This window comes from Tetranychus urticae, chromosome 1 (assembly GCF_039701765.1).
Source record: "Tetranychus urticae isolate SD_2017Ah chromosome 1, NJAU_TeUrti_SD_1.0, whole genome shotgun sequence".
NCBI classification, from domain to species: domain Eukaryota; kingdom Metazoa; phylum Arthropoda; class Arachnida; order Trombidiformes; family Tetranychidae; genus Tetranychus; species Tetranychus urticae.
Window position 1 is genome coordinate 10,614,748 of NC_142958.1, and position 24,753 is coordinate 10,639,500.

The window sequence follows — 24,753 nt, forward strand, 5'->3', positions numbered from 1 at the left end:
CCTTAAGCCACACCTGTGGGGCTGTCTGAAACCTGAAAAGCAAAAGCCTTACATTAGGTTTTGTGAAAACTCTGTCAAATGTTGAACAGTTTTCTGAATTTTTTGAATGGTGTTCCTTAATAAAAACATTTTAGGCTTTCGTGTGAGAAAAGTAAAATTAAATTAAGACGGATTATGGCCGATATTAAAACTGATTCTTTCGCAAAAGTTGTCCGGAAAAAAGCTGGCAGGGCCAAGGAACGGGTAAGTTTGACTTTTTGTTCACTTCACAACTTTAATTGTCTCTGTGTGATTCATCATTCATCTTATTTTTTCCTTTTTCTTCTCTGTTAATTTTGTTTGCCTGTACTCTCTCTTCTTTCGGTATTTCCATCTAATCTTTTTCGGTATTTCTGTTTCTCTTGAACTCTACAGTTTTTACAAAACTTGGGTAAAGCTGATAGGACAACCGATGAACTTTTCGAGTCTTCTCAAGTCAACTTCAACCGGCAACAAAATTCAGCAACAAGGCTACAAAAGGAGATTAAAAATTACATAACATGCATCAGAGGTAAGTCAATGTTTATAATCTTTTGTTGACTTTCATGCTCCTCTGCAATCACTTTTCTTCTCCTTTGCCTATTGAAAAATTTCAATTTCCTATCCATCAATTTATACCTTTTTCTAATAACTTCTTCCCTTTCTCCTTTCTTCTCTACTTCATCGTCTTCTTTCTCATTCGTTTACTGCCTCAATTATTTCTGTGACGCTTTTGATATTGAAAACTCAGCATTACAAGCAGCAAACAAAGGTCTCATGGATTGTTTGACAGAGATATATGAACCTGAATGGCCTGACCAGGAGCAAATACCTGTCAAAGCAGCAACTATGGATTTACTTTGGGAGGATTTATGCCACAAATTAAATGATCAAGTCACTATACCTTTGAGCACATATCTGAGTCAATTTTCAGAGATTAGGGTAGGTATTTTTAATCATGAACTAGATAGACTTGGAGTATTTCCACCTTACTTTTTTCTATACCTTCGTTATCTCGCTATATTTCTCTTTGTGCTTGGATATTTTCAATTGAGAATATTCTCAAGAGTGTTACATTGTAAAATGACTTTACGATAAATCAGCACCAAGCAACCTAGTTCCAAATTTATTGGATTCAACTTTTATTGCTACTACTGCATCGGATATAAAACCAACATCACTAATGCTCCAATTGGATTAAACAATAATTTGATTCACCCAATCGTATGTGCATGTTTCTCTTCAAGATCATCATCATCTTACTTGCCGCATCGAAACCACTATCAATCGGATTATTGATCCCTGAGTGTAATTTGCAAGGACTTTTTGTCCATCCTCATAGTATAATGTGCTCAATCAAATTCTTCCTTTTTCCTCTCTTCCTGCTCCTTTGGAAGAATGATTATGTGAAATGCATGGAACAAGTTTTTGGCATCGATATTTATTGAGTTTGTCAAGAGAAAAGGAATAACATGAGAATAACTTTAAGGAAGCCACAGTAAAATTTTGTGAGCCTCTTCCAAATTTAATCCGAGACTTGGAAGCCAACGAATTAATCTAAATAGCTCAAAAATTTGGCACAATTGTACTTTCAGCCTACAGAGAGACAAAAATTTCATCAAAGGATGAGAAAAAAGACAGAGACAGAAAGTTGATATTATAATAGCTGTCTTCATTAGAAGAATAGTTCTTATTCCCTTTTAATGAAAAGCTATCTCTTGTTTGCCATCACCACTTCATTCCAGTTTATCATCAATATTGTTCAAAGTAAACAATTTCGTGATTTTGGTGCATCGCCTAACATATATTGCTCATAATCTTTGCTTACATTCATGAGTACCTGTTGCCATCTTAAAAGACTTATAGTTGAAGATGAAAAGATCAGAGCAATTAACAATTTGTTTTGGATTACTACTCGTGACCTATCGTAACGATACCACCAAAAAAAGAGTTGCTGACCAAATCCGGTGTATGTAAGAGAGAGAGAGAAGAGTAGCAAAAAAGTTGAATCTCAACCTTTCAATCCGCTGAGAAATGAACTTAAATTAATGTTAGCTTTGAATACCTTTAATTTTGTTAATATATCCAAAAACCTGTTAAAACTAACCCAAGCAACGCAGTCTTGTGGCCCTAATAGTGAGAAGAAGTCAACTCTTTGCAGTTATTTGCCCTTGGCAAAATGCTATTTGACAGCCAACGATTCACATCAACCGTTGACCAAGCTTTATTTTGCATTAAATTAACTCAGCCATTTAAACTTAATGCATCAGATAGATTCATAAACATTAAGTAGTTGAGGTTTTCTCAATTTATCCATCTTTTTTAAAGTACACAACTTTTAAAGTAGTTTTCATTAGCCTTCAAAAGTGATTTCGTTCTTGTTATCATATGTTACATTTTACGTCCTCATAATGTATTTTTGTAACAAAAACAAAAATGCATCATTTGAGGATGCTAAATAACTTACTTGACAGGTGAATCATGCATATATTTTTCAGTTTCAGTATATCTTACAACAAAAGGTGGAGTTAGTTGTTTGTCTCATGAAATACAAAATAGATCAAGGAGAACAGGGAAAGCTGTGTCTAATCTTCATCCTCCTTCTTGCTCTCTCATTATTTTCACTGGCCCTCTCTCACAGGTAGAAAGAGAAATATGAAGTTTCCATGTCTTTAATCATTCTGATTGATTTTTTCGCTGTTGTAAAATTGAATCTGAAAATTTCTTTTGTCATCTCTCTATGATTTGGCCTTGCTCTTTGTCTATTTTCCCCTTATTTATATCACACAATTAATTTCTCTTTTATTAATTCTTGTTTTTCTCTCTACTTTCTCACTGTGTCATCAGGCTAAAATTGATAAACGGGGACGAAAACTGGTTGACTATGATTGTACTCGACACACAATGGAATCATTTGCGCGTGGAGCCGGTAAAAAGGACGAAATTAAGATTGCAAAGGCTAGGGAACAAATGGAGGAAGCAAAAAGATTGTACGAGGTGTTAAACCGAGAGCTTCACGATGAATTACCTGCCCTCTATGATAGTCGGATTCCCTTCCTTATATCAACCTTGCAAACCCTATTCGAAGCGGAGACCACTTTTCACTCTGAGTATTCCAAGACTCATGCTCAACTCAGAGAAATCATTGATTGTTTCGCCATGGAAGCCCAGAAAGGTTCATATCACACTAGTGCCCGACATGTTAATTTTCCTTCACCCGGTAATACAATAACCGGACACAATAAATCGGAAACCAATATTTCCAGGCCTTATGAAGAAATTGAATATAAAAATAAGAGCTTAGAAAGGCAAAAATCTAATATGTCGGTGACCAAAAGTGTAGTTACAACCAACAACCAGTCAAATGGTGATTCAACTCATCATCCTGTCGGTGATGGTTAGTTAGAATAGGAGTTTCCACTTCATCATCTTCTTTAATGTCCGCTGATAAACTGCTGATAACTGATCATACTTTTTACTCTTTCTTCTTCCATTTACCCCCTCTTCCCCGGAAAATAGCTGCATCCTGAATTAATAGTAAATTCAGGATACATTATATAGCTAAGCAATAAATGACTAATCATCTTAAGATTGTCAAAAGCTATTATAATGTTATTTTCAGTTTGCTACAAATTATCAAAATAAGCAATTTTGATTCTCATTAGTCTAGATAGTGAATTACAAAGTGGTTTGTCCCACTTGTCTGATCGTAATTATGGTAATAATTTTATATCAACGGACTGAGATGATGATATGGTTCTCAATTATGTTTTATTTTATTATTATTGGACTAACAATTAACTCCCATTTTTACTCTTTTTCATGTTCTTATAACCTTGCCATTTAACAGGATTAACACAAGAAAAGAGTGAAGTTATATCTGATGGTTTGAATACGGTAAGTAAAAACAGCTTTAATTTGACAGAATATTGTTAATTGTATTGTGTTTCATTTTTTTTATAGATTTTTCATATCATTTTGTCATAGTTTTTTATAGCACTTCAAATTACATCTTGGTTAGCAACTATTTTCCACTTTAACAGTTATAAACACCATTTTGTCTTAGTATATCATATCAACTGATGATCATCGTTAGCCTCCATCCTTATTCTGATAAAAATTAACAACATGCTTGACCAGCTTGAAAAATAGCCAACATGTTATCTTAATATCTTGTTGTTAATGCTATTCACCAAGTATTGCGGGTTATTAACCAAAAAACTTGTTTTCAATTCTGTTCAACTGTCATTATCTCATGTTGTTATTAATTTAACTCACAACAAACCAAATAACAAGTAAAGTCTTAGTCATTTTTTTAGCTCTTAGATAATCTTAATCAGGTAAAAGCGAATTAACCTGATGACCTTGACAAAATCTCTTCCCAATTTGTTAGGCCTTAAGTAATGAGTCAAATTAATATTTGCTTATATTTTCTTACCTTTCTTAACCTTTCAATCAATCTTTCAACCTTGTTATTATATTTTGTTGCTTTTGTTTCCACTTAATTAGATCGTGATTGTCTTTAGCAATTATTAGTCACCTTTGATTTTAACCAGTGAATTAAGCTTTTCAACCAATTTTATGCTCTTCATCATCAACTTGGTTAAACCTCTTCTTCATTTAATCCTCATATTATTGTTACATTTTTATTTATCTTGAAAACTTGGAAAAGGGTTAAGCTTTTAATATTTACCTTTCATCGGGTTTTCTACCCATTCCAGTCTCCATTGAATTATCAGTTTCTTTAATCATGTTAAGGTCACATTAAATTATAATGAATTGATTCATCGTTTCTTGATTAAATCCGGTTTTCATTTCCTAATAGCAAAGTTCACAGCATCATCACTTGAAAGATTAACCATTATTTGAGCAATCAATTGTTGGACAATTAATTTCAGATGCTTCAATCCTACTTCCTCTAATGTATTCAACCTTGTTCACTTTTCGGCTAATCTGTTCGTCTTTGTCCATTAATAATGTAGTCATCATCAATGCTAATTGTCCTTACCATTTAAATAAGTCTCAATCAGTTTTCATCCTCATCTAATATATATTTATCAATAGTTTAAAATATTAATAACTTTCATTTTGTTTTGACAAAGCAAAGATTAAACCTGTTCTCAGGTATGCTGATTATGCAAACCAGTCTATGTGTGCAAGGTAGATTCAGGTACAAGTAATAAGATTTGAAATACAGGTTGAAAGCCCAAATATTGTGAACATGATGTTTAGGTTAATAAAAAAAGGCAACAGGAACAATCACAAATATTGTGAACAATTTGTTGATTATCATCAACATGTGTAGGCCATCGACTTTAAATTTATAAATTTTTCTGTTGAATCAATTTTACTAATTTGTTTGTTTCTCCCTCTTTTCAGCAGTTAAAGGTGCGTGCCACTTACAAATATGTCGCTGAAGATTCAGATGAATTATCGTTTGAAGCCGGAGAAATAATTCGAGTTGTTGAATACGAAGATCCAGAAGAGCAAGAAGAAGGCTGGCTAGTTGGAGTAAAAGAATCGACCGGAGAGAAAGGATTGTTTCCTGCCAATTTCACCAAACCCATCTAATATTATTAAAGATATTTATGTTAATTCACAAAGCAATCAGTAAAGAACAACTTCTTCAACAATCACCAGAATGAACAATCTTCACTTCTACTGCTGCTGCTGATGGTGATGATGATCACGTTTTATTAATCGATTGTTGACAAAACAGCAACAGCAACAATAAAAGTCTCCTCTTTTATTCCTGTTAGACTCTGTTGTATGTGTAAAATTATACAATTATACAGACATTGATAAATTTCTGTCTTTTAATTTGTGTTTTTTATTCATTCAATTTATATCACAGTTAAAGTAAACTGACGGAAAAACAAGCAGAAAACAAAAGTATTAACTCGCCATGATTAATTGATTTGAATCAAAGCTGAATTTACAAAATATATTTGCCTTTCATAATGTCATGTATTAATGGCAAAAGAAAAGGATTAACTGTTTAGAAGCATAATTACGGTTTAGTTGTTTTTTAATCAAAATGATCAACTTGATGTTTCTATTTCTAATCAATTTAATGAAAAGATTACAGTGAAAGCGCAAAAAATGGTTTGAAAAGTCTAAATTAAAAGAGTGAGAAATACAATATTTATTGTTTTTTGTTTTGTATTGTGAACAACATTAATTTGTATAACATTAGAATTGAAATACTCTTAAGTAATACCAATTAGTTAATGAAATAATTTTAAGAGCCAAATCAGGATACAATCAAAATGTAATTGAAAAGAGGAATAACCAGGAAAAACAAAAACATTATTTAACTGTAAACTAATAACTCACTTCCATATTTACAGTAAAACATCACATCACAATTATGCTGTCCATCAATCAATCTCACTTAAGCTCAATAGCCACTGTTAATAAATAATTACCATTGTTAATTTCAATGGTTAGTCTCTAGATTTGTTTCAACATCAACTTGTGAGTTTGCCTTTGGTTGTTTTATTGATTATGCATTGAATAATTTGACATAAGAGTTTTCATTTTGGGTTTTTGTGTTTTCAGTTTTCAACGAACAAAAAAATCTTTTTTTTCCAACTTTTCTTAACGGATTAATATAATGATGGCAATGATCAATTTAAATCTTATCCCAATCCAAAGGTATATCTTTGAGATGGAGCCCGTTTACCAATACCAAAGTTGTACCTTCGTTTAATGTACTCATAGAGATCGCGTTTGCCCAAACCAAATGCATATCTTGACTTTTTACCCAAACCAAATTGAAATCTATTTGGAAGTCGTTTGCTTCCAGCAAGATAACGAGACATTTCTGGTAACCTTTTGCCAATTCCGAATGAATATCTTGATTCGGGTGAAGCTCGTTTGCCCAGACCGAAAGCGTATCGGGAACCATCTCGTTTATATTCAGAGTCACCAACAAATGGTTCAGAGGATGAATCTAAATCAGTCTCGTATTCGTCATTTAATGAAGTTAAGGATGAAGAATGAGGTAACAATGATGAAGATGATGATGAGGGCGATGAAGAAGAGGCTGAAGTGTCTGTCAAACTTGTCTGTCCAACAAAAGAGGAAGCCGAAGGATTGACGATATTCCAGGATCGAGTTAAAGCCTCATCTGTATAAGGAAGGGATCGTTTCTCTACTCGATTAGATGGTGATGCTAAAGATTGAATGTTAATATTGCCATGATATGTGTTAGGTAATAACAATGTTTCATCCTGATTGACTGAAGCCAGATGAGCTGAAGCTACTTGTAACCATGTTGAGGTGAAAATAATGTTAACCAAAATTAAAAGTGAAGTGAAACGTTTTAAAAAGGTTTCACTGATCTTTGGATAAACCATTGAATTGTTGGTGTTGACCAAAAGTTGCAATAATTGAAATGGTAAACTTAAAAGTAAAAAAGATGAATTTCAAGGAACCACCAGAAATGCAGATGTTCAGTGTAACGGCAACAAATCAAAAACTGAAATGAAAAGAAGCAAAACAATATTAGAAACCAGTAAATTGATTAAAGACGGTTAAACAATGATTAACAGCATTTATCATCTGATGTCTGTTGTAACTCACAATCAACTATTAATTTGCATTCTAATGATCATTGAATCAATGGTAAATTACATTTTCTTATTTCTTTGCCAGGAAAATGAAAGCAACACCGCAATCATTATAATCATCATCAAACAAGAACTACATTTAGACAATTTAGCGATGAAAGGCAAAAATCAATTAATCGATTTGATTTGTCAATCAATTTCAACTTTGAAATTAAACTGAAAAAAATGAACTTTTCTTGTCAATCAATTTAGTCTCTCATTAATTGGATAACAAGAAATTAAATGGTTAAGAAACAGTTATTGAATTATTGATTGCGATTAGAAAAGGTTAATGATGCTTTAATGGTAATCTTAATTGTAAACTTGATTGGTCTTCATTTTGTAGGGACAAAACAATAAGTTTTACCCAAAGTCTGCTTTCTTTGTATTGTAAGTCACAAGTGAAATTAATGTTGACAATAAGTAAATCAATGTTTTTCAATCAAGACATTTAAATTAGATTTGATGATTGTTTAATGTTGAACGAAGCAACAGTTTTTTTTCTGGTGAATTATGGATTGATGACAGTTTCAACTTATTATTTCCATATTTTCAAAGTCGACTGTTGATAGGTATTAATGGTTTTTTAAAGCTGAATCAAACTGTCAACTTTAAGTTGAATAATGCGCTTTTTTTGTTCACCAAACAATCAAACAACTGTTTATCATTTATCTATGCATTTGGTTGAGTTAATTTTGTCAGAAATGACAATTTATTTTCTGGATTATCATAGAAATGATTAAGGGATGAAAAAAGTGATGATGAATATCATTATCAGTTGCTATTATGTTATAAATTGATGACAAGACAAACTTTTTTCTCAGTCATTATTTTCTTGTGTTGCTTTCATAGTTAAAAGGTTTTGGGTTTTATGTCTTCATCTCTGTTCATCAGCTTAAAAAACTATGAAAATATGACAATGTAATAAGAAACCGTTTCATGGTTTATCAGCTAATTAACTCGGCCCTTTCAAAGCAAATTGCTTTGTGCCAAAAGATTTTCAGCTTTGGGTTTGCTCATGACAGTAACACGAGTCAAATTAAAGGTTACACAACGAAGTCGATTTAATTGAACTATTAAATTTGTGATAATATGCAAATTTTGGGGGAATTGTGTCTTATTTTTGCTTCTTGACCAATTGTTATTTGAACATTATTTTTAGCTACATTTCTTGTTTTCTTCGATTTTCATATCGTCATTCCTATTTCCTGAATTAATTTAGCATGTTTATTGAGAATCTGAACATTTAATAAATAGTTCTCCTGATTCGATCGAATTGTTCCAACAAGATTTTTGCCAAAATTAACTGGAAATGTAATCAATATTGCATCTTTGTGTAGCAATGAAACAATAAATTCAAATGAAAAGAGAAAGCTTTTATATCTTATTGTGATTGGGAAATGTGAACTTTTTTGTCATCCTAAATCTAAATGGGAATCCAAATGACTTTTTCGTTGAAGTTGTTCGTCAGTCTTCGAAGTACAATGTGACATAATTATTGCTATTTCAATGATCTTTATAATTTGAAGTTTGAAGTCACGCTTTCAACATGAAGCTCGCAGTACAAATAGTTATCCTTGATGGATGAATTTGAATGCAAAATGTTTTTAATTTTCAAATAAATGAACGGATGAACTTGAAATTCAGAGAAGTATTTCAAACTATCAGGATTAGTAATAGAGTCTTTGCATATTGATCCTGAGAACAAGATGAGAAACGGTTCAATTGACATTTAAAGTACTCGAAATGCAAAGGATAGTCTCCAGCGTCTTTTGTTATTAACTTTGATTATCGTTATCATCATTTAATACTTTTTCCTATCAATCAACCAGTATCGATTGATTTGTGGAGAAAATGTTTTTCAGGATTTCATTGGAAAGCTGAAATCTTATTTACTTCTGTTTCGTGAACAAACAGCAAATATTTAAAAAGCGTTTTCCATAAGAGCAGTTATATTACAATGTAATTTTCATGGAAGTGAAGACGTAACAATACTTGTTCAAACAATAAGTTATGAATCAGGATCAACACAATTCGTTCTGTCTGTTTCCTTAGTCCTTACTGAATTATGAATAACTTTTCCCTAACAGAACGAATAAATAATTCTTAAAGTTTAATCTTACAAATGTTTTATTAGATTCGCGATTCTTAGCAGAACAGCACTGAACCCAAGTTACTAGCCATCAACTACTTCGATCACTGATTCACTTCGAATGGTTGCATTTAAATGATTAGAAGATTAAAAATTTTCATTATTAAATTGATTGAGATTGTAAAGCATTTTCTGGTTTTGTTTTTCAATAAAAATGAAAGCAAGAGATGAAATCTATTATCATTATTGAATTGAATCTTTCAATATTTACAACATTTTCTCATTGCAACAGGTTGATCTATATATTAAATATACAATGTTGAAAAGCCGTTAAAGCTGTGAAAATGTATTTTTGGTCAGATTGAATTGAGTAGAATAATTTGTTCTTGAAAATTGAAAGAATCAGAGATTGATAAAAGACAGAAATGGCAGAGCAAAGTATAACCAGAGTAATAATATTTGAGAGGCAAAATTTCATTTAGCAAATGCATTAGACTGCCAAGTAAGTTAACAATTGAATTGAACAAGATTCAGCTAAAGGTAAAGTTGGATGAAAATTTTCAGTTTTCATTCAATGAAGTGAATGAATAAAGAAACTTGTTTCACCCGATCCACCAGAGAATTGAGAAGAAGCAAGAAAATAATATTTTTCTTCCTGTTTTAAAGTCCATTTCAGATAATGATAACATGTATTATTATCGAACAGTTATTCCTTTAAAACTTTCAACTTCCATTCAAATCGATTATCGGTTTTCGATTCTCAAACAAACATTTAACCTTAATCAATGATGATATACAAAAACATTAAATGTTTACTTTGGTTGATTAAATGATCCATAACAACTGGTTGACTGATTAAAATCTCAACCTTTTATGCCCATTAAGTTAACTGTTTTAAAAGTTTCAATTGCAATTACGATTCCTTCAATTGTCTGCTTTCCTCCAATTAATATGCAAATTTATTTTTATATTCAAAGGTAAATAAAGTTGAATGTCAACTGAACAAGAAAAGTCATTTTAATGTATCAAATTGAGACAAGTTGCTGATCGTGAAGAGTTACAATGTTTAGGTTTTATCGATCAAATGTAAATGAATGACAATTTATGATTTAAAATCAGAACTGAACTGATTTTGTAGATTATCCAAGAAATGATTGAATATCCTTAGCTTGAGACACTTTCCTTTTAAGGTGTAAACTGATGGAAGAATCATGTTCATGACAATATAATTAACGCTTTAATTGATTTGATTAGATTTCAATGTTTTTCAGTTGAAAGAAAACTCTTTTGCTCACAGAATTTCAAACTTTCAAGAATCAATACAGAACTTGGTTTAAAGCAGTTCATCAAGTAAAGGTTGACATGGAAATATCATGAAAAAATCATCGCCAAATATTTGAAGTTGAAATGTTGATCAGATGAGCTTCTTTTTAAGCGATAATTGGATGGCTTATTCAACTAATTGTTGGACAAACAATTGGATAAATGCTGAAACTGTAACACTAATGTTGTGTACTGAATGGATAAATGATTAATAAGATAATTTCATTTGGAATTTTTGAGAGATGAAAGAGAGAATGAAAATGTTCAGGGAATCTTTGCCTCCCTGAATAAACCAGTAAATCGAGTTAACTATTGTTCTCATGGAACTGACACTATAATAGCGAAGGTAAAAGCGATACTGATCAATGAAATTATTTGACATTCAATAGTCATGAAAGAATGAAATTTAACTGAAATAAAAAATGAACAAAAATAAGAAAAAATGTATTTTCTATTTGCTAATCTTTCACCAAAATTTCCAGTCAATTTGTTTCAGTGAACATCATTTATTAAACAGAATCAATTCTTAGTCTTGTATCATCTTTAACCTGAAGCAACACTGAAACCTGATATTGTTGTTTCATCCCAATGAACATGCAAACCTGAAATCACAATTTCCATGGAAGAAAGTTTCCTCAAAATTATCAGAATTTAGATAAAAGAAAAGAAAAGGAAAAACAGTAAATTCTTATTGATATTCATGAAAGGATAAAAGGATAAGGAATTGAACAAGAATAATATAATAAAGTGCAAAATGAAGATAATAAGAGAAAATAGTTTTCAATTCTGAGCAATAAAACGATGAAAAAAGATGGAAACTTGAACAATCAGGAAAAGGGTAAAATGTTTAAAGACTAATGTTGACAGAAGAATGATGTTTGAATAAAAAGCATAACTCAAGTGTCGACTAATCAGAGTAACAGCATTATTCCAATGCAATTAATAATCATTATTTATTAATCAGTTCATTTTCAATTAGAAAATGCTTTCAATAGTTATTATCTATTTAATTACCTTCAGGTAATAATTTGAATAATTTTTGTCTCTTCAAGTAATGCAAGTAGTAAATGAGATTTCAGGAGGAAATGTGTTTATCGATCAAAAGGTTCATCTTTGATTGTTTCAAAAGTATCATGTAATATCCGATTTTAGGGTAAAAGTATTTGAATAGTTGAAGGGAAGGGAAATGAAGGAAAACGTGATTTTCAATGGAACTTTGGTTAAAAGTAATTTCGTTTGATTAGTCTAATCAGTCTAATTATGCAAGTTGAGGTTAATGGGTTTTGAAGAGGCAAAGCAAATGAAAGATGAATGGATGGGAGAAACAAATAAAGGAATCAACTCCCACTGGACAATATCATTATTTGTATTTTAATCAGTCCTTTTACTTCCATTCAGTTTGAAAGGAAATCTAATGATTTTTGGTGACAATTTTCAGTTTGACATGAACACCTTGCAATTTCATTTAAAGTTTACGATTTTCTTGAAAATGTCAAGCAAAAAATTTTGTGACAAATTTTGACGTGAAAAATCAGATTGATTGATTTGTTGAAAACTTTTATTATCGTTTTCTTTCATCAATTTTTTCATCCATTACCAAATAATTATAATAGTTGACGAGAAACGCGATGTTACTTAATTTTGATATTTTCATGTTTGTCTTGTTATCATGAAATGATCAAAATTTTATAATGCAATGTGATTCTTTTATTAGATTAACGGGTGAAAAGTAATACATTCAAGTTGAAAGGTCAATTGGATGATCAAAATGCTTTACATTTTACAATCCAGTTTAATAGAGAGTTTAATAAATAATGAACAATTGAGAAACACTCATGAAAATGTATTTATTATGTAAGTTTAAGCACGATCGGTGAGTGATAAGTGAATGTGGAGACGAATTTAAAATGTATCTTAAAACTGTAAGGAATAGAGAATCGCTTACAAAGTCAACAAATTGATTGATGAAGCTGAAAGATTTGATGTAAAATTTCTTGAAATTTAAATGTGAATTACAATATGCACCAAGAGTCTCAATTGTCTTGAATTTCAAAAGAGTTCAGATCAAAAGAAATGTGATATTCGATTTTCTAACATCGTAAGGTCGATTCTTTCGCTTCTAATTGGACTAAAAGTTATTAGCTTACTGAAACAACTAACTTTCTTAGCGATTGTTTGGTTTAATCAAATGTCTAACCTGCAAGACCTAAGGTCTTCCTTGGTACGATTGACAATATCTATGAGAGTTGAGCTTTACAACTTGTAATACTATCAGAGCTCATATCTTGCAGTATATGTATTGAGCTCTGCTTGTGCAAAGCGGAGTGTGTGGGACCGCGAATTGATACAAGAAATCGGTATAAAGCGGTTGACGCCAAGAAGCAAAATTTCAAGTTCCATTCGTTATTGAATACATTCTGAAAAACCTCAAATGTACGATTTAAAATAAGAAACCAAAAGATGATGATTTTACCTCAACTTTTATTTGTTGCATTACTCGAACTTAAATGGATTTATAACGACAGTCTCATTCATCTTTTCATACGTATCTGTTGCTTCAGAACAATTAAAAAGCATTAACTTTCAATTTGTACTTGCAATCGATAACTATTGATTGTTTGTTACGAACTGAATAATTTCGAAATCGATTCAAGTTTAATAGTTTTTTTGAAGTTGAAGTTTAAATATTGTTTCTTGAGGATAAATTGCATGGAATGTTTATAATTCAATTGAATTTAAACCAATTAATATTCACATGTTGTACTTGAGCTTTAAGGTTAAGTTGAAAATGAAAACAAATGATGATTAAAATGATTGAAAAATGTGATCTGACTGTTGATAGTTGATAGACAATTGGAAAAGTTAAACTCGACTGGATAAACTTTCAACTTACTTTATCTATAACGGTATTAAAACGATCATTAATATCATTAAATAGTGATGTTGGAGTGAAAAAAATGTGATAACTTTAATTATTAATGAATAATAATGTTTACACATTTTTCGTGTTGATAACAGTTAAATATTTAGTTTCATCTCATCTAATAGTCATAATAATAATCATTAGATCAGGTTAATCAACGTTAAGAAGATAATAACTCAAGAGATTTGTTTCATTATATCAAATAATCTAATAACTTTCAAATGCTTTCATTTATATTATAATACGATAACAAGAAGATGACAATTATAATAAGTAAACAACCAAAAACTTTGTAATTAAGTTATCAATTACAATGTAACTCAGTTATTCTTAATTGCTGATCAATCTATTTAAAGATCACCAAGTAGCTCACGTGCTGAGTTTGATATTGATATTAATAGACTTTGCATTCAGCTCGATAAGTCAGAGGTGACTTCATTCAAGCACGATTAACATGCGAAAACAGTTGAAAAAGCAAATTCATGTAAATATCAAATTCTTGCAGGAATTGAATGTCATTTTTCGAAGCAGCAATTTTCTACTTCAGAGTTAATTATCTTTATGAAGGAAGATAACTTAAAATGAGATCGAAATTGGAAATTCAGAGTTCGGCTTCAGGGAACTACTTTTGGAATTGAATAAAATTAGAAATTCTTTGTTTCAATTGCATTCGAGTTTTTGCTCAACCTTTAAATGCAAACAGAGAAACAAAATTTATCATTAATAAATGTTTTTATTTGCGACTAAATTTTAATCCGATTTCCAGATAAACTCAAAAATTTCCAGTTTTGTCTGAAGCAGAAACTGGAAACGAATAAAGGTCAATTGATTGAATATGGACATTGATTTTTTCGAGTTTTATCTTTTTGAATGATGACATCAATGAAAACTGGAATGAACCTACGATTCTTTCGCAGTCGCATTGAATCATGTCGACTTTGGATAGACCTTTCTACTTTCAAAGGTTACTTCATTGGCAACATTTACTGAAGATTGTAAACAAGTTGAAAGAAATTTTAGTTAGACCAAAAAATTCAATTAAATGGCTAATGTTTATGGTGTTTCTACCAAATGTTATGCTAATGTAATTGGAATGAACTGATTGAAAAGTCGGTTGCATTTAAATGAAGGGTTTGTCAATAAGAAACTAGGAAATGCTTTTTATCATCAAATGTAAACTCGAACCTTTCACCTTCATTCGTTTCGTGATTTAAGTCAAAAGTTGTGTTCCAACATTTACTAATCATATTTTGTTGCACATTTTGCTGCCATAAAATATGTCGACATTTAGTGTTGTTTTTAACATTAACGTCATTATTCATGATTTAAGGACAAAAAAGATGGAACTTTATAAGCATTCAATTATACTTCTGCTGGAACATGGAGTATCTTAAATCAATTCAGAGTTACCTGAAAAATTTCATAATTTATTTTTCTCTATTTAAAAATGCATTTAATGACATTTTAAACAAAATGTGGGCAGTTTTAAGTGAAAATTGACCAATTGAGACCAATAAATTCAATGGTTTAGTTTCCAAAATTATTCCTTTTCCTTGTGAAATCAACAGATTTTAGGATTCCATGAAACACACGAAATAAGATTAAGATTTATTTCAATTTATGAATTTAAATGAACCATTAAAGGTGATACAGTTTAATGGCTCAAGGGATTCATGATATAAACCCACAAATTTAAGTTTAAAATATGGTTAAGTTACCTATTTGGCCTTTATCGTCTTTATTATTAGATTATTCAGTTTTTCAGTTCATTTCAGAATTAATCAGATTGTTTCACTTACAGCTTAACAGGCTCACATTGGATAACAATCTTAGGTGAATAAGAACAAGAATCAAGATGAAACAGGAAAACACCTTCAATATCCAGACTATCGGTAAAGGTAATAAAGTTACATTTGGAATGATAAATCAACTTTTCTTTCAACTTTTAAACTGAAAAATACTTTATAATGCAATCAATGATTGATCTGAATTCACCAAAAATTAACTGATTTTTGAACAAATCAGCAAACAAGTGTTGAAAACGATCGCTTTAAATCGAGTTTAAAATTGGTAAATTGATACAGTTTAAACTTGATATTGTTGTTAATCAAGGGAAACTCAAAGTTTGTTTGCTTTGCAAAACTGCCTTCAACTATGAAATACTGTCTGGTTAGACTTGAGTAACATTTAATAAGATTTGCCTGATTCTGTTATAAAACCATTGGAATAATGAGATTAGTGTAAATGTAATCGGAAATAATACAGTTTATAATTAGCTATTTGACAATTTCAATGAACTGTTCTGTTGATTAAAACACGGAATAACTGTTAATCTACTTTGAGACATTTATCCATACATTGAGTAACACAGTTAACAAGATTAACTGGGACAACAATTTGTGACTATTGATGCCACTGTTGACCTAAAAAGTTGAAACAAATTAAATGATCAAATTTAACTTGATTAAAAATGTCAAAATGTCGACATTTTACTTCCTCAACATCTTGTCACACCTTCAACTGAGCAATATTGAATGACCGTTGAATAAGGTTCAACCAAGAGAAATGTTTATCACAATCAAATCAACTAAAACACCAACAGAACCCAATCAATATTTTTCAAGTTGAACTTAATCAAGATTCAACATTCTCACAATTATATATTTACCTTTCCAACATCAATCATAATGTTATACATTTACAATGCAACAATAAATCGATGATCACCTTCGGACTTTACTCAATCTTTTCAAGTTACAAATGAATTCATTTCTAGATTCAAATCAACTTTCATAATCTTGATTAATATAAACTTTTAAAGGTCAATCGATATACAAATGCCAAATGTAAATGAAAGTCTAGAAAATCAAGAATAAACTGAGATTCAGAGTTGGAGTGAAATTGATGATTATTTATGATTAGTAAATTAGCAAATTAAACAAAATTGGAAACTTCAATTTTAAGATGAAAATGCTTTTAAACATTAGATGAAGGCTTACCTGAAATGTGACTGATGTAGAATCAAGAAAACATTTGAAGGTTTTTCATGAAAATAAAGATTCCAATTCAATATCACAATTAAAGTTAAACCAAATGCAAACTGGAAACACAACAATCACTGGGAGTTGAACAGTTGATAACAATAATAATAGTTTTACTAATGGTTAACGATGAAATGTTGAATGTAAAATAAACTTTATAATAAGCTTTGTTTTTAAACTGTGGGTTCAACCAATTAACACTCCAGTTTTTACCTGTAATAATTGAGTAAAAAAGTTTTCTTCTTCTTCTAGTTGCAAATAAAATATTCTGATAAGTTGAAACAAAAAACTGAACTGTCCAAAAAAACGAAACTGAAGACTCCTCCTTTTACACCCAAAACTCCTTTAGTCACACTCAACTAGATCCAACCCATTTTCATCACAAAATATAAAAGTACACATTTCGAGGTAAAATACCTCAAAGCCAACCTACTATTAACCAAAATAACATTCAAATGTATCATCAATATTGTCATAAAAATTATTAACATAATCATTATTTCATGACATTCAATTCGTAGGCGATAAGCATTAGACTGGGAGTTTTTTTCGTTAGAATTTCAAGAAACTATGAAACGATATCAATTATCGTTACAAATTTGCTTCCGAGTTTCAATTTAATTTATAATATTCGCTCACGTATAAAAGTTATAGACATTTTTCGTTGATGAGGAAATCGGCTTTTCGCAACAGTAAGTGTTAGCGAATTGGAAACAGCAACAACTAGAAAACAGAAGTTTGCGATTTCGGAAAGTGACCTTTAAATGTTCGACAAAATTCCAATTTTAACAGAGGATTTGGATGACTCGGAACACTTTCCTTGTGAGATGGATTTAAAGTATTGTTCGATCGTTGATGTTCCCCAGTTGAATTAATTCAACTATTTATTAGGTTGGCTCACGCTATCGTGGATAACTTTTTAGCTTAATAACTTTTCTTCTAGTCGAAAAAAAGTGACATATTTAGGCTTGTTTTGTAGCTTAGAGAAGCAAAAATTGCATGAAATCATTCTCTGATAAATCCAACCATGGCAAAATTTCAGGGTCCGATTTAATCTATCAGAGAGCAAGAAAAAAACCATTTCTCAAATTTGCAGCATTGGTGAAAAGTGGTCTACCAGTGTAACGCTGACTTTTTTCGACTGACCTGAGTCCTCGTAACTTCAAATGTTTGCCAAATTGAACCGAAAATTGAGAAAAAATTCATAACGAGGGGAGAAAATAGCTTGAGTCTGGAAAATTGCCGCAGGGCAAAATACGATGATGGTCTAATACACGGAATTGCCGATCTACCGAATCGCTGGCAACGTTATATTAATTCTGAAGGAGAATAATTTCGATTTATGACATTTGAAGAAAATCCGCTCAGAAATAAAGAAGTTATTCAAAATAAAAATCATCCGCGATAGCGTGAGCCACCCTAATAGCTGTTACCGTCGCTCGAAAAAAGAGTTTTAACCGAGAATCGAAGCTGTAGTACAGCAACAGAATGTTTTATTCCTCGAAGTGAGTTTATCTTCAGTTAGAGTTAGAGTTGCATTAAAGAATCAGTTCGAAGAAAAAAGTCTGTGGAAAATCCTATAACTGTACTAAGAGCCATCGAATGTTAGAGCTTTGAACTCGATTTTAGCTAAAACTATCGATTTTGAATTTTCTTTATTCGAATGAACTTTCGCTACTAACTCAAGTCTCCAAATCGAAAGTCAAAGTTCTTGCATTTCTTTTGTTAAAAAATCCCATCTTTTGTGAGCTTTTGAAGATTTTCAATGAAACATTTGTGAACTTTTATCTTTTGAGCAAAGATTAAAGCTCGAATTTGCAAATTTCCATTTCCATTTTTCATTGAATGAACTTTTGGAGCAAACTCATCATTTCTTCTGCGAACTTTTCAGGCGATTCGTGTTTAATTTTCATTAATTTTCTTTTTGATTTTCCAACTATTCTTTTGAATGAACATTTTGAAACTTTTTTTCCTCTTTTTATATAAAACTTTCACAATCCTCTTTGAACTTTCAATCTAATTTTCCCATTCATGTTCATTAGAATCGAACTAAATTTTCATTGTTGAAAATTCTTTTCCAGAAAAAATCCTTTCAATTTTTTGACCAAATTTTTCATGCAATTTCTCATCAAAATATGTTGAATTTTATCTCATATTTTTGAGAACTTTTTTTGTTACTTTTTATGTAATCCTGACATTCTTACAATTGAACATGAGACAAATTTTGAGTGATGCTTGACGTGATGAGATTGTTAGTGTTTACATGTAACATGGAAATGGCCTGAATCCATTTCAATATAATAAACTCGCTTACTTTCATTATTAGTTTTCCTGTTGAATGTTGATAATTTAAAGAATTGTCTTTCAATATCATTTTTGCTCTTCAATATTTTCTCATTTCTTTTCTCCAATTCAGTGTCATCTCATCCTGATCTGATGGATTAGATCAACTTAGGAATAAACTTGATGAGATGAAAATTGAATGAACAAAATGATCAATTTTATTTTAAAAATGTTACTTTCAAATAATATAGAAAATGGAAAATGTATTTTCCAAATTTTCCAAAATTTCAAACCTTTTCTATATCAGACATGATTTTCAGACACAAATTTCCAGTTTTAATCAAATTGATAGAAATGTTGTTCAAGTTTAAACTTCAAGTTATTCAAGATTATTTGAATCGTTATCAAATAATTTCAAATCAACTTTTTCAATATCAATTTACGTCAATGGTGAGTTATTAATTTGATTAAACTTGACTTCCTTCATCAATTTCATGCATATCCTTGTGTTATGAAGAAGCAAAAGATTGGAAAGTTTGTTAATAAAAGAAGGTTTTGGTGAAAGCTTTTTAAATAAATTTCATTATACGTTTCATGGCTAATGAATTTACCTGAATAAAAACAAGAATTCATCTCAATACAATAACAACAAGAAACAGTTGAATTATTTCAAACATTTAAATGAATAAATCAAAATTGGTAAACTTGAATAGACTTTTCAGTTTGAAAACAATTCCTATGATTGACTGGAGTTAAATCATTTTAAAAGCTCAAGTTTTCAACATGAAAATGGTGAAATTCAGACAGTCAAGTGTAATTTACATCAGGAAATGATTTTCAAAAGCTCTTCCAATTTGACATTGTTCACCAACTTTACCATTCCAAGAAGTGTTATTAGAAGAAAACTAATTATCATGTAAAAAAACAGGAAAGCTTCAATATAGTTGAAAGATTATTCAGAGTAGAATGAGAAATCAATATAAACTTTGCGATTCTGCATTAACATCCAAGATCAACTTCCAAAGGTTTCTGTTTTTTGTTCATCCACTAATTGTACCAAATTAACCTGGAAAGAAATAGAAAGAAAATATATCAGTTTTTTGTTCTATTCTGAGTTTTATCAACCTCATTTCATGTCTCAGTTGCTCTTAAACAGATTGAAACAATTTAGGAGAAGAAAAGGAGAAAGAAAGATTTCTTGGAAATCATTTCTTCAATCCCAATAATCATCATGTTTACAGAACTATTCAGTCATTTAAATATCCATTGGAATGCAATTTAAATAATGCTTACCAAAAACAACTTACAATTATCATGGTTCATCATGAAACTTTCGTTTTCACTTTAACTCTTCTGTTTCTCCTCTCCATCAAATTCAATTCAATTTTGCCTTATTTTTCACCTTTTACTTGAAATGGATGGAAAAACTCCCAGATGAGAATTGCTTTTTTCAACTTTCCTTCCTTTAGAGACTTTACTGTTTATTTGTGGTTTATTTTTCTTCTTTGAAGTTGTGAACTTTCATTCTTATTATTTCAACAAGTTATCCTGGAAATTGGTCAGAATCGATCATTATCAGGGAAAGAAGAAGAAAACGAGAAATGTTTTTTTCAACAGGTAACATTATTGAAACTATTTCCTTTACCAACTTTCCAATTGTTCATAAAGATAATCAACACAGGTTTTCATTATTCAGGTTGAAAAGTTTTCTCTTGGAATTTTATTCCTTTTGTTGCCATTTCCTTCATTTCTTGTTTCGCCTCTTTGAATTTAATGTCCAAAAGTTGGCCAAGATCCGTTGATAGACAGTCATCAAAGCTTGTCTTGTAGATGACAGATTCAATTTGTCTGTCATTTTTTTTGTTACTTTCTGTCTGGAAATATGGTTACAAATTTCGTTACAATATTGCTGATGACCTGTAGGTGGTTCTGATCTGTAGGAAGGAAAAGAGAAGAAAATTATGAGAAATTTCATTTTTTGAGCTTTTCTTGGGTCAACTGATTCTGGAAAAGTTGAATGATTCTGAAGTGGCCTATTTGTTCATTTTATCATCATGTTGAAAGGTAACACAAAAGGAAAAACTGGAAAAGCCAAGAAGAAAGGTTTCACCGGATATAATATACAAAGAATTTGGTATTTTGCTTTCTTACCTATTTTACTTATTATTTACATGATATTGTGTGTTGCTGAGCATTTTCAATGTTTCATTGATGTCATTAGGTTTTTGTTTCATTGTAACCCTGTTATCAAATTATGTTTCAATCATGTTCCTTTCATAAATAAAGTCAATAAAAGGAATTGTTGAAAGATAATCTAATAAAAGTTATTAAGTTAGTTTGCTTCAATTTTTCTTTAGAGAGATCATCGCAACTCCAAGTATCATTAGGTTTTTGAATGACATTTTCAGAAACTTTTACATTGGATTACCATTTATGAGAATTGAATATTTTGTCAAACTCAAGCTAATTTATGTTGACCTTTAAATCACTTGAAATAGCAATCTTTAATGAGCACCAGTAACAATTCATCATTTCTCGTTTCCATCTTCGTCTGGGTCTATTTCAAATTACAATCTCAAGGTTTTTGGCAAAACGTTTTCAAAGTAGATGAGCCTAAAGCATCATCAATAATTCAACCGCATAATATATCACGTTAAGATGTTATAAATATCTGTGAGCTTACTCCTGTCGGCGATTAACTCTTTAAGGGTAACCATCAGACATAAAAGTAGAGTCATCAGTAACAGTGTAAAACTTGATAGCACAAACCAGGATGGATAAGTTCGAAGGAAACAAAAACTGTAAACAGAAAAAAATAATTAGTAATTTAGGTTAACACTATTGTTGACAAGAAATCAAAATGTTGAGAAAAAACGTGGTCAATTCTTACACTACCAAATAAAGCTAGTCAATTAAGAAACAGTTAATTTACAACTTACCATGAAGGTTAATTTAATGAAACCCAATACAGGTGAGCACAAATAGATCAGTTAAATTAATTGTTTACTCACCATACAATCTTATTAATTGGACTAAAGTAATTGTCACAAATTAAGACGGAATGGGAAAACGAACAACAATTGCAAGACTAAAATTGAGGGAAAATATAGCTTAGTTACTGAGTTACACAAGAAGCGCGTTTTATGAAAAATGTTGGAGACAAAATAAAATCTGTTTCTGAATTTTAATTAAACTGATGAACACAATTTAAACTACCGAATCAATGGCTAATTAAAATGTGGTCTTTTGGGCTTGACCTTTGTGGCTTATAGAAAGATAAATGAAAAATTTTGTTTTTCATGTTTTCAGTTCATTTTCTTGATTCAATTGTGCTTCATTGAAAAGCAATGTTTTTTTGTTGCTTTTCTTGTGATGAAATTTCAGCAAAGTTACTCCCACTTGTGAGTGCTTCACTCTGATGAGATTGAGCCACACATGGTTAACCTTTAAATAAAACGATGAAATGATTTTGAATCAGAATACCTTTGACTTGAATCTAAGCTAAAAATAATCCAAAAGCCCAAAGCTGTTAAATTAGAATCTGATTAAGATTGAACCATCTGTAGTTGAAACTTGTTGCATGATAACCAGAAAGACAGATGAAAAGATGAACCCAAAAACTCAGCAACAAAAAAAACAAAAGGTTAATCAAAACAATGTTATCACGTAAGTAAAACAATCAACCTAAGATTATCAAATGGATCAACCTTAAGCATCAATTGTTGATCGTCTATAACTATTAGTCTATCTATTAAACAAGTGTTTATTTGAATGTCACAAATCTGGATTGAATGTGAAAGGATAAAGATTTTGTCGGATTGAATAGTGATCTGTAAATACAAAATGATTTGTTTGCTAAAGATTTACAGGTTTAACGACAATTTAAACTGGGATTGGCTTCAATATTTTCACTGATAAATGCCATATTATTTGATGATAACATGAAAATAAGGAAACAAAAGATATAAAATAAAATTGAAAAAGGTTCGCTTTTATTCAATTGATTTTTCTTGATTCAATTTATTTCTCATTTCTGATTTTTCTTTGGCTTCCTAGATGACAGTTAACATGTTTATATACATGGGTAAATTAAGTTTGACAATTGGTTAAATTAAATTGTGTAAGAAAACAAAAAAATGATGTTGAATCAAATCAAAAAAATATACGTATTACAAGACAATGGATAATAGACTTTTCAGGATTTCCAAGTGTTTGACTTCAACGATATTTTATTAGCTTATCGAGTAAAATCATTCTAATTGTTTAATGGAAGTAAAAGATTTAATCTGGTTCAATGAGATTTCATGAGATTTAAAGAGATTTGATAAGTTTCATCTAAATTAAGGTAAATCTGTTTAATTGAAAGACTGGCTCTAAAGCTGCCTCCAATTGTGTGATTAACTGCAATCATTGGTTATTTGTATTTCATTCAGCTGGTTAACTAGAAAAGCTCATTTAATCTCGCTATTAATTGAAATTAATTTTCTCAATTGTTTGCCTTTTTTCAATTGTTTAACGTTTTTAATTGTTACTGAGTGATTAATTCCCTTGAGGTTATTTACAAATGTACATTCATTTGGATTGATTATTTGAAGTAATTACTGAACGTTTATGCAAAAATCAATGGACAGTGTTTGGATCACTTTGGATTTACAAGATTTATTCAGATTCAATCAGATTTTGGCTTCAGATAAATTAACTATTAGACAAATATTGAATCCAAGTTATCATTTAGGAAAATCAAAATGAAAATTGTGCTTCTTCCATTAAACCTTAACCAATGAGTTTGATTTATATCTTCAAGTTAATTGAGAATGCTGAAGGGTAGAGTTGCCCAAAATCAATCCCAATCATAATCATTTGATAATAATCATTCTTTCATTTAATCTTTGATTTCATTTTGTTTAGCTTGTAAGCTTATCTTTGTTTAAAACATAAATTTTGGTTTTGTAATTTTGTAATTATCCCTAACAATGACATCATAAGATTGTTTACTGTTGTCTAAGAGATAGTTGTCCATAGCTTCTAAGCTTACAACATCATTCCTTTTCCTTTTTCTTTTGTTCTTTTCCTTCCGTTTATTAACGTATATAATGGGTTCTCTAATTTGAGTTTAATTGTCTTTTGATTTATGTCTTTAATAAGTCTCTTTTATGTTCTACAGTGAAAATATCCTAGTTCTTTTAAATATTGTCAATCAACAGAATCGAACTGAATCTAAAAAATATAAGTGTTTTCAAATATTGGTTTATAAACCACTTTCATCTTCATCTTAATTTTCTCTAAAATTTGGGTTTACTTTTGGTGTAATAAAATATCTTTAAGTTTTCTAAATTGTGCTTCCAATCTTCTTGAATTTGTGCCTAAGACTATAGTCTAATTCATCTAAATGAGTTCTTCAAGTGATGCTCGAAATCACAGCTCTTGAACTGTTCCTGATAGTGCTGATAATAATCATTG

At 30.3% G+C, this 24,753-nt stretch overlaps 2 protein-coding genes and 1 long non-coding RNA gene across 6 annotated transcripts; 1 reads left to right on the plus strand and 2 right to left on the minus strand.

Moving 5' to 3' along the window:
* The first annotated feature begins 41 nt into the window (after window positions 1-41).
* On the plus strand, window positions 42-5,838 carry Amph (amphiphysin). Of its 4 annotated transcripts, none has more exons than XM_015928089.3 (6): window positions 42-243; window positions 415-550; window positions 770-960; window positions 2,866-3,415; window positions 3,869-3,915; window positions 5,398-5,838. In XM_015928089.3, the coding sequence occupies exons 1-6, from the start codon at window positions 175-177 to the stop codon at window positions 5,587-5,589; spliced, it is 1,185 nt and encodes a 394-aa protein (XP_015783575.1). In that variant the 5' UTR covers window positions 42-174; the 3' UTR covers window positions 5,590-5,838. The 4 variants fall into 4 exon arrangements, with proteins under 4 accessions (XP_015783575.1, XP_015783576.1, XP_015783577.1 ...); XM_015928090.3 differs by having other exon boundaries at window positions 5,401-5,838; XM_015928091.3 differs by having other exon boundaries at window positions 2,866-3,193.
* Window positions 5,839-6,139: 301 nt separating this feature from the next.
* On the minus strand, window positions 6,140-17,270 carry AstA (allatostatin A). The gene is made up of 2 exons (XM_089267813.1): window positions 16,969-17,270; window positions 6,140-7,501 (listed from the first exon to the last, which is right to left on the minus strand). Exon 2 carries the CDS (start codon window positions 7,377-7,379, stop codon window positions 6,660-6,662), a length of 720 nt encoding a protein of 239 aa, XP_089123939.1. The 5' UTR covers window positions 7,380-7,501; window positions 16,969-17,270; the 3' UTR covers window positions 6,140-6,659.
* Window positions 17,271-19,488: 2,218 nt separating this feature from the next.
* Window positions 19,489-22,372, minus strand: LOC107360964 (uncharacterized). Its single transcript, XR_001568422.3, has 4 exons — window positions 22,233-22,372; window positions 21,445-22,092; window positions 20,601-21,227; window positions 19,489-20,359 (listed from the first exon to the last, which is right to left on the minus strand). It is a non-coding gene; the product is annotated as an uncharacterized LOC107360964 (long non-coding RNA).
* Between the last annotated feature and the right edge of the window lie 2,381 nt (window positions 22,373-24,753).